The sequence below is a fragment of the Poecilia mexicana genome, unplaced genomic scaffold (assembly GCF_051168715.1).
Source record: "Poecilia mexicana isolate PSO_F unplaced genomic scaffold, ASM5116871v1 scaffold_4, whole genome shotgun sequence".
Lineage (NCBI taxonomy): Eukaryota > Metazoa > Chordata > Actinopteri > Cyprinodontiformes > Poeciliidae > Poecilia > Poecilia mexicana.
This window is the reverse complement of record NW_028263373.1, coordinates 11,478,940-11,489,930: the sequence shown is the minus strand read 5'-3', so window position 1 is coordinate 11,489,930 and position 10,991 is coordinate 11,478,940. Positions and strand designations below refer to the sequence as shown.

Below are 10,991 nucleotides of genomic sequence, written 5' to 3'. Positions count from 1 at the left end.
TCTGGTAACAAAAATATTTATTGAAATTGTTTCACAGTAAGCAGTTGGATAAGTGCAAATGAATGAAGACTGGTGCAAAGAAAAATCCCCTAACTGTTTTAAGAAATATCAAACACAGCACAACAATCCAGCACGTAAAAATGAACAGTTAGCCTTTGGAATTAAACATGGTGACCTTTTATTTCTCATTACATTATACTAAATGAAGAAACCTCTCAAAATAACAAACATTACCGGTATGAAAAGAGTTCACATTCCGAGGTGATTCAGAGACCTGAGGTAAGACCACTGATTTACTGCACAGCAGGACATTGAGAAACACAAAATGAATGATGTTCAATAACAAAAAAATAAAGAAAATCAGCCGTATAGAAGAAAACTTGTTCAATGCAAGTTAAACTCTGCTTCATATTTTTATTGGAAACTTAAAGAGCTCTGTTACAGGAATAAGCCATGACAAGCACCAATTAAGAGACAGATATCTGTATCAAGTACATCCGTGAATGATGCTCTTCACAGTGAGGCCTCTCTGTTTCTCAGATACTATGCTATGATACAGTTTACAATCCAGACTCCCTTGTTCAGGTTCAGTAAAAGCACTTTTGGAAAACAACACCTGGTTATGCTGATTTACTTCAATGCCATACACCTGACAAAGTTCGGCTGTAAGGGATGGTTCCAAGGACAAGAGCTGAGCGAGTCTGTCAAGAGGAAAGCGGCAGTTGCGGCTGTGGTATCCGTGGCAGTATATAAGCAATAAGTGTCTGCGACATGTCACCAGGTGGCGGTGCAGCGCACAGGCCTGCAAAAAGTCCAGCTTCTGCACTAGTCGGAGTAAATGTACATGGTTTCCCTCCAGAAATGCTCGATTGATTGCTAGAGCAAGTTTAAGAGAAGGAGTTTGGCGCAGGCGCTCAGGGAGTTCCAAAATATCCTGAGCGGCGGGACTTGAACCTACAGAGAAAGCATGAATTGAATCAGTTTGGGAGAGTTTATTCTTGGCGAGCCACCAGTTCACATAAAAATATGAGACCACAAATAAATATTTCCAAAACTTATTCCACACACAAGTATTTGATATGTATTCAGCATGCTAAAAATAGTGATAAGATGAAAAATTACAGACAAAATCAGTTGATGGTATACATGTGTACGCCTTAAAACAAATTTTCAGCACTTAAGTCTTCTTTAATTTAAGCATTTCCATAATTGTAGTCAATCTAATGTTTTGATCAACCAAATATTTGACCAGTCATGTTTCCTGTCATTGTACCATACATCCTTCTCAGCATATTGGGTTGGGCGCTTTTTGCACTTGCAAAAAAGCGAGTCAATAATTCCTTAGTAGTATGTATCTGAACTATGTTTTGATCATGTATGTCAGGTTGTGGGTAAATATTTGCACCACCTGCCTGATACGTTATCGCTTTACAATGAAACTATACCCATTTGTAGTCAAATTTTGACCGCTGATTGGTCAGTCGTTGACAAACCCACTGGATTGATTGACAGGTGGAGTCATTTAATTTCAAATCATAAAATGTGTCCAAAACAGCTAATCTGTAAATAGACATACTGTGTCAAAATGGCTGTGATTCAACCAACTAACATCTTTAAATAATTTTACTTCAATAGTTTCCCAATTCTCTTAAAAACTGATGTTAATTCCAAGTGACCTCCTGGTAAAATAGATCTTAAATACAACATACATAAACATGAAAAACACTGACTAGGAAGTTTTCAAGAGATTAACTGACCCAGGTTGTAGAGAAGACCGAGAGTCTGAAACTCCTCTTGGTTTGGATATGGTCCACTTCCAGTTTTGTAGCAGTCAAACAGCCAACTCAAATATTCTTGTAGGTGTGTATCATTGATGCGTGGATCGTAAATCCGCAGTGGCTCACCACAAAGTCGATAAGAAGCGTAGATGTGGAAACGCACTGTTGGCTCTAAAATGGCCACACAGTCCTTTCCAGACAACCTTTGGATGATCATGTCCTGTTTCACACTACGCAGTCGATCAAACACAAAGCTGTACACCTGAAAGGGAACAAGAAGTTCAATTCCAAAAAAATGGTTGCGTACAACTTTCATCTGACAATGTTCTTGGTAGAGAATCACCCATCATCACAGCAGGATGCAGCACTTGCACAAGTCAGTGTGAATTGGCACACTTTGAGTTATGTGGAATGTTAGCTGTCTTTTTCTCTGACCTGGCTGATGCGTTTCCTGGTCTCAGTGATACTTCGTGTTTACCCATGTTCCTCAACAAACCTCAGAGCCCAACCAAGAAGAGCTGCGCCTATACTAAGATTAACTTAAACGCAGTTCATATATATTGATTAATTCTGTGATTTGTGACGGCATTTGATTGCACTTGATTTTATTTTGACGTAATAATGTAAACGGGGCCAAACACAAAAGCATGTCTAACCTTTCTGATTTTTTTTGTTAGAAATGTTTCAAATTATGTATAATCTTCTACTCTTCTACTTCAGAAATGTGTGATGCTTATTTGCTGGTTATTTAGATAAAATTCCAATAAAACACATGAAAAGTTGTGGTTACAATGTGACACAAATAAAAAAATAAATGAATAATATAGGAGAATCCATACTTTTGCAATGTAAGCTACACCCAAATCTTAACTGAGGTTTAATTTATAGTACAGCAACATGTTTCTACACGTCAATATTAATCTAGATGTAACTGAATTACAGCAACATAAAATAGTCAGATCTTAACAGCAATAACTCAACATCTTTAGAACAGTAAAGCAAGTTTTCTTAAAATAAATAAATAAAGTAATGTGGTAACTCTACTTGCCTCAGTCCATGGGTGCAGACTAGTTGACCCTGCTATCTCATCAATAAGATAGCAGACAGTCTTCAGCAAAACATCAGGCGGTCGCAGGCAAGAGGGCTTTGTCACATCTTTTCCTGCTGCTGGTCTGGAATACTCCTTGACAGCACGCAGAGGATCTCCCTTTGGCTTTCGAAAGCTCTCGGTACCAGGGACCACTTCGAAACAGTGGAGTCGGTTTTGAGACTCACGGTTCCGTAGCTCTTGAGCAGGACACATGGTTTGACAGGATGCTCTGGGAGCCATTTCCTTTATTTCTTTTCCCTGGTCTTCTGCTTCCACCTCATTCTTATGAGTTTTGCTTTCACTTTGACATTGCTTTTTGTTCCTCGGGCTCCTCCATCCACCTGATGGTGCCCTACTGTTCTGCAACTGAGTGCTGTTTAAGAAAAAGTTAAATATAAATGATTGAAGTAATTTGCCTTATTTAAAAAAATATTCACTTTGTTGTTCAAATAACATGTTCTCTAAAGAAAAATAATTGGATTAGTCATAAGCTAAAATGCAACAGCAATTTTCAAGTACTTAATTACAAAAATGGAGATTTTCATCATGAGCTATTTTGTTAGTAACATAAGGATAACAAGCTAATATTTGCTTATTGATTAGTTAAGTTTTTTGCTCGGGTGTAGTCTGCCTTTTGACAGACATTCTGCCTGAATTTGTAAAATTTTAGCTTTTAAAAAATGTGTATTCTGAATAAAGTCATGTTAGTTCCCAAGCAATAGCTATAATTTAATTCAAACTTTATCAAAGACAGAATCCTATATCTCACATTTTTATTGATTTCCCATTTGTAAAATCTGACCATAGCAGTTCAGAGCAGTAGATTTACAATTATGTACCACTTCTTCTTTCCATCAGCTGTCTGACGGCACATAGAAACATGAGGAGGAGTGGAAGACCTATGCTCCATGTAACTGAAAGAAACTTTACTTTTTTAGCAGGAAGGGAAACAGAATGGCTCGTATTTTTTGTGGATTTAAAACCTCTTATATCTCAGTTCTGTTGATCAGTCCAAACTTGGAGCCCAGAGTTAAAAAAAAATATGTTTACAAATGCACTCCAATCTGTCTGAGCTTGAGATATCTTGTAAAAAAAAAAAAAAAAAATTATATATAAAGTGTTGGGTTGTATTGTGCCAAAACTTTAACACATTTGCATGACAGCGCAAAAGCAGGTACTTTATTTGTTCTGCAGTAACAATTTATCTCTATGAATTGGCGCTGGTTCACTTTTTCTGTCCTACGACAGCGTTAAGGCTTTAACTACTAAATTCTATCACCGTCCAAGTCAACCTGAAGGTTCAGAAAGAATTAAGTAGTCATATTAGTCGACCCCAAATCAGTTGTCAAGAACTGTTCACTTGTCATCCAACATATCATTCTGTGAGAGGAAGCATTAATGTAAATGTTTCATCTCTCTTTTGACATTGTTTTGTAAAAGCCTGATAGGTGTATAATAATTCTGTACATGTAATAGTAACGGCGCTGATGATTCGTTTTTTTCATTTATTCTTCCACATAAAAATATCGCTGTTTTCTTTTTTATCTAACTCCAGACACTTTCATTTGAACCCAATTCTTAGTCTTGTAAAATACGTGAAGAGGCCGTTACCTGAGTAACACTGATTGTCCCCTGTAGTAGTTAGCTTGCTAACGACCTCAGCTTGAAAATAACCCTCATAAAGAAAAACGCGGACATATTTTTTAGTTCATAGTAATTTAGTTACTCGTTGGAACCTTGGCCCTAAATTTATTTTGAACAAAAGTTACATTTAAAACAGTAAATTCAGCATTTGCACTTACATGCGCGTACCCCTCCTTCGGCTCATTGGCTCATCTAAACAGGAATATCGTCACTTTCTGTACGTCTCCAATAAAAATGCGCTTGGTTATAACGTCATATCCGGAATAGGGTGCAATTTTGTTTACGGTAGTTGAAGTATTTTAAAATAAAAATAAATAAATAAATGCCCATAAAATGACTATCGGCATTTTCTGGCACATGATGTTCAAAACCTTTGGCAAAATTTATGTGTATTAATTTTAGAAAATGTGTTATTTGATCAAAAACAAATTCATACAATACTATTTTATTTTATGGGCAACATTTTATATTCACAAATGCGAGATTGTAGGAAGGCGTGTATCATCATTCGGAGAATATCAACCTACTCATGCTGTTCTGGATATGCCTGGTTTCTGTTTTGAATTGATTTCGCCCATTATAGAAATGACCTTTTCACGAGAAACCCCCGGAAGATGAGCGGAAAAGTTTTTTCTAAGCAAAAATAACATTTCGTCCCCGTGGTGACATAAGCACGGTTACTAGTAACACTAGACCATTCATACCGTAACCCCTTGTCCTATTAATTTCCCATTTTCCTTTTGATCCAGCCATTGTATCATAAAGGTAGATTAAGACAATATTAAGACTACATTCATAATTTATGCATTGGCATTACATTTAATCGGTTTAAATATCGTCCACGTGATGGCGCAGTAGAGCAAATGAAGTTCCACGGATCTTTGGCTCAGGAGTGGAGAAATTGGATGGAAAGACTATTTGATTTAAAGGCGAGCTAATTTTATTGTTGTATAAAACCGAAAGGGTAAGTTCAGTTTTTAATGTGTATTTCACTGTTTACTAAACGCACGTAATCTGTAAAACTGCATGACCAATTAATTACTCAACAAGACAAACTATAACACAATTACAGCAAAATCAAACAGACTATATATTTAAGAAAAGACACAAAAGGAAGTTGCATGAATTAATTGGGGAAATAATACAGGGACTGAGGTGTTATCCAAAGTGCATATAATGCGAATCCCATTCTGTCTGGTATTCTTCACTGTTTGGGGCAGAAGAGCAGGAGGGTTCTTGAACTCCCAAGTTGCTCTTCCTCGATGGCTTGCTGAAGCTGGACTGATTGACGGCAGACCAACGACGACAGTTCCAAAAGTTCCGAGCACGTTCTGGAAAATACAGGGACATCCGAGTACTTAAAGTTAAGACAGTTAAGACGCATCTTTACATTTACGTCATGAAAACTAAAGAACACACCAAACAACTTCTTGAGGAATTCAACAGCTCATATGGAAGAACATGTCTGATTTCCATTTGTAAAATATGATTCTAGCAGGTCAGAGCAGCATCTTTATAATTATGTGCCATTTTATTGCTAACTAATCTCTTAAGATCCTAACAACATAATTTTTCACGCTGAAACAAAACAAACTGTTACAGTATTTATACTTTGGGTATAAATAGTTTTGCAAGGGACTGAAGCATGTTATGCGTGTACCTACCCTGAAAGCTGCTGACTGATATCCTTTGATATTGTTTTAATTTCCCTGAGGCACTCTAAAGATGTGCTGTGGTCCAGATGGTCTCCCTGTGTGCAGTCATGCAACAGCATCTCCGTTTCTTTCAGGGAAACTTCAGCTTTTTCTAAAAACAGCGACAAAAAGGGACATAGCATGTAGTGGTAGTTTATACGAAACAATGGAGTTAAATCCTGATATCCAACTCTCTTATAAAGAAGAATTACTAGTTTGTGTTTATTTGGGGACAATACAATCCATGTAGTAAGAATTGTTCCATGTCGCTTTAAGTTATAAACATTGTAACAACCTAGAAATTCTTTTCCATCCCCATTTACGTAGAAATTCTTCACAGGCAACTCATGACGAGTTGAATCAACGGCTGCAGCAAAACTCTTGTAGTCCTTTGTGAACTGGTTGGCTGCCTCAGCCACGGGTGTCAGGATATCAATCTGAAGGGAAAAGACAAAGAAAAATTGGCCCATTAGTTAAAGTGCTATTGCTGATACAAAAGCGCTCACTATTTACAAATGGAATGCTTACAAAGATATGATGTATTAATAAAAAGCATGTCTTCAGTAACTTACCCTACTGACGAATAGCTCATCAGTAAAAATCAATTTTGCACTGGCAAAAAATATTGAGCTTAACCAACAATTTATGTACAATATTGCCACAAATAGGGTTTGTGCCAATATTCACTTCTGTGCAGTTGGTGTTTATACTTACTACAGTGCAGCTTTAAGAAACACAGCCTTTATTTTGCTGATGCTGGACCAGTCTAAGATTAGCCTGCACTAAATTGACTATATGTGCAGAAATAAATAAATCAGTTTCTTTGGTGATCATCCAGAGAAGCCACAATTCTTCTCTTTCCACAATACAAATAATATTCCTAAAAGAAAAAAAAAATCTTAATTTTGTTTAATAAATATATAAATGACACCAGTCCTTTAAGAAGCAACTACAAACACACCCATTAGGCATTCCCAGGCTAATGCTAATTTTTCATTTTTCTTTGAGGTCCAACCAGTCAATTCCTGCCCCCCCAACCCCCCAGAACTAAAACATGAAAAAAAGTATTGCATGTTCAAATATGTACATTTGAACCCAACAGATAAAAAATTAAAAACACTACAATGTTTCCTCATTTATGCATCACAACTTCTGTCTTTGTCAAAGTTAATAAAAGAAAATGTGTCAAGTATATGATGTTGATAGATGTGAGACCCAACTCAAAATTGGGAAAATATACAACAATTAGTTATTGGTGCACTGACCTGCAAGTCTAAGAGCTCATTCAGTTGTTTCTTCTTCTCCATCAGAAGATATTGATGCTTTTTCTCCTTAACCTTCCTATGCAGTCTCTGTTCTTCTTCCATATTTTGAAGGAGCTTTGCCGCTGCCTCAGCTTTAAACTTTGCAGTATTACTCTCCATCTAGCACACAAAATTTTAAAAAGTGTTTTTCCAAGAGAAAACATGACATACATATGTATGCTATGTTCACGTTAAAGTAGGCTAACTGAATGTAACAGATGCACAGAAATGTACAGCTTTATTCAGACAGTGTAAACCAGTCTTACCTTAGCTGTAAGATAGGCTAGAAGAAATGTTTGCATTTCTGCAATCTTCTTCTCACTCTCTAGAGTTCTTTCAGGCTCCTTTGCATTCTCAACCACAGTTTTATCTTTGAAATATGGTTAAAAAAAACCTTAGTTCACAATTCAGTTCTGAAAGGAAGTCGTGGCATTGCAAAGTTGTTTCCCATTTACCTTTAATGACTGAAATATCAAAATCTGGTCGAAAATAGTGACCATCCGAAAAAGTGGACTGCAGGACACTTTTACCGAGGAAGGATGCATCAGTTTTGCATGTCAGTGTTGCTTTAAAAAAGAGAAAACAATATTACCAAAAGAAATTTTAAGACAACTTGTTTTGTATAAATTGTATTTTCCTCAACAGAAAAAAAAAAAAATCATGGTCATGTAACTGTTATTCTCATATTTTAAGACTCAAAACCTGACATTTAATAACAATGAAAACCCAAAGCAACCCCATAAAGATAAACTTACATGCTGCCAGTGCTTGTGGGGTCATTGTGCGCCTTGATGGAGCGCCCACCTTTGGTTTTACAGCGGTGGGTTTGGGTGAGGAAGGCCCAGTCGACTCATTGGTCAGTGAGTTGCTCTTTAAAGGTAGAATATGAAAAATCAATGGACAGTAGGAAGAAAGAAAAAGGAAAAACAAAAACAGCAAAACAGTCCAGTTTACAATAGGATACATCAAAGAGAAAAGCAAATTCACTATTGTATTGTTTAACAATATATCTGCTCCAATGTACATGCAAAGCAACATACATCATATGTGATCTGCCATGTACAAAAACCTTAACATGTTTCAATGTAACAAAGATAAATATAGACAAATTGCTTTACCTTTGAGAGAGAGGCCTTCTCAGCAGATTGTAAATATCGAGACTTGACAATAGTCCCACTGGCTACAAATCAACAAAGACAATAAATGTGTTATGAAGTTATTGTTAAAGTAAGATTACAGTCCCTAAAGCAGATTATGTATAAAAAGAATCTTCATTTAAAGTGTAACTAGATCATAAGAAGTACATTACATGATCACTTGTAACATTAAGAAGGTGAAACTTATCCTAGCTTGCTTATAAACCTCAAGTTAATTTATTAACATAATTAAAACTGGTATGGGTCTTGTGTGTCACTTTTCAAGTTCAGTTTGTATGCTCTTTTATGCCTATAATTTGAACATACATTTTTTGACAAGTTTCTGAGCTAACTTTATGTACAGGAAAATGGTCAATTTGAGATGTTAATGTGTTATGAAAATATTTAAAATAGCATTTAGTTTGTCACAGCAATCAAAGTAGGGGAACAGATATTTAAACACTTGAAAATGGTTGGAACATAATAACTAGATCCACTGACAAAACATTAGGTGCATCAATAGGTATAAAAAGAGACCCTGAAGAGGGAAGGCACTTCACATGTGCTAATGTAGACCAATCAGTGATGCTAAAGTAAAAACAAACTTTTATGCAAAGGATAATAACAAAGCTAGTATTTTCTCTATAATCCCCAATTCCTTAGACAACATTAAGAGTGTTAACTCTCTAGTTGACACTAACTTAGCAAAGCTTGATTTTAAAATTTCTAACACTAAGACTTTGTAAATCAGCACTCAGTTATCCTAATAAATATATATTCATTAAGGCACATTTTGAGAACTTTGCGAGCTTTAAATGGTTGGTAAGAAGAAAAAAAAAATGAAAAAATGCTTGACATAACTTGAGAAGCACTGGTCCGATTTAAAATAGTAATATAAAATTGTTTTGAGGAATTTATTTCTAGGTGACAACCTAGAAATAAATAAGTGATATTCACAACAACAACAAAAAAAGATACAATGTGATTTCAATCTTAAATAAAAAAACAACAACAACACCAAGACAATAATAAATTCTGAATTTAGCTTTGTTTACAAATTACAAACTGAAATACGGACTAAAGTGTGTAAAATTAAGTTTGTTTTTTCCAAACGCCATAGACGTGGACATGATGAAAGAAAATCTTATTTCAAAAACGTGCCTATGACCCTCATAATTTCTGACTTGGTGAATTCAGAAATAACGTTTCTGAATTCACTACACTAAGCAGACTTGCTCAGAACATCTGATAACTTACGTGAACATAAGTACATACTTACATTTACCAGTTTTCTTCCCATCTGCAGTGTTACTGGGTTTAACTCCATTATTGGCACATTTTGAACTGAAAACAACAAACAATTGCTGTCATGAATGGCGACTTTGTACATGAAAGCAAAAATCCCTTAACTTATCTTTAAAAGGGTAAACTACTGAACTCCATGTCATTTTTCCTGCTCGGCTTAAAGATATTATGCTAAATGAAACGGCTGAGCAACGTCATTTTCTTCTTTTTCTTCATTTTATTCACTACAAAGTCAGAAGCCAAACAATCGGCATAGTGGAGCATACTCACTTACGACGAAGAAAACAACTTTAGCAAATACCTGTTTGCATCAGTGGATGTATTTTTAAAACTATTTGGCGCTGAAGACGTTCTTCTGGAAGCCATGTTTTGAAGTGAACCGCCCGTTCCTCTGCTTTATAGTCCGCAAGGAACACAAACATCCTACTTTCGTTCCGTGGGCAGGAACATTTATCCGATCAGATCATTATCTCACGATGGTACGCCATATCTTACTATTAATGCAGTATCGGAGTTCACATTTCAACAAAAAATAGCAGATCCAAAAATGAATTATGATAAAGCTATTAAAATCACAATAAAACGTGTTTTGATGTTCCCAGTTATATTTTTAAAGTGCAATTTTTTGCAATGACAAACATTCTTCATATCTCGGTTTCTTTATATTTCATCATGAATGTAATAATTTTTGTATTATTGAGCAGTTTCCTGAATCTAATGTAGTATAATACACGTATTTACCCAATACTCCATCATCTGAACATTTTAATTCATATTTTATTTGATTAAATAATTGATCATGTCGGAAACTTCAGCCTATCATAGCTGTGGAATGTTTTGCCCTAAAAACCACAACTCTTTTCAGGATGACAGTTGATTTATTAAGGACTTAAGTGTAAGAAGTTAGACATAAAACAAATAGCATGTGATGCACACATAAATGAAATGTGTGGTGTGTGCATGCTGATACACAATCGATACTCTATTGGTTCCTATTTCGTTGATTATTTTTCAGAATGAGTAAGTAGAATCATTTTCTG

General features: G+C 35.6%; 2 protein-coding genes across 2 annotated transcripts; both read right to left on the bottom strand.

Moving 5' to 3' along the window:
• Positions 1-4,770, bottom strand: sac3d1 (SAC3 domain containing 1). Its single transcript, XM_014987987.2, has 4 exons — positions 4,671-4,770; positions 2,827-3,241; positions 1,758-2,040; positions 1-954 (listed from the first exon to the last, which is right to left on the bottom strand). Exons 1-4 carry the CDS (start codon positions 4,694-4,696, stop codon positions 488-490), a joined length of 1,191 nt encoding a protein of 396 aa, XP_014843473.2. The 5' UTR covers positions 4,697-4,770; the 3' UTR covers positions 1-487.
• A 659-nt stretch (positions 4,771-5,429) lies between these two features.
• Positions 5,430-10,363, bottom strand: haus8 (HAUS augmin like complex subunit 8). The gene is made up of 10 exons (XM_014987990.2): positions 10,253-10,363; positions 9,926-9,990; positions 8,629-8,690; positions 8,266-8,380; positions 7,966-8,076; positions 7,777-7,880; positions 7,472-7,630; positions 6,502-6,643; positions 6,177-6,318; positions 5,430-5,843 (listed from the first exon to the last, which is right to left on the bottom strand). Exons 1-10 carry the CDS (start codon positions 10,315-10,317, stop codon positions 5,717-5,719), a joined length of 1,092 nt encoding a protein of 363 aa, XP_014843476.2. The 5' UTR covers positions 10,318-10,363; the 3' UTR covers positions 5,430-5,716.
• Positions 10,364-10,991: the final 628 nt, after the last annotated feature.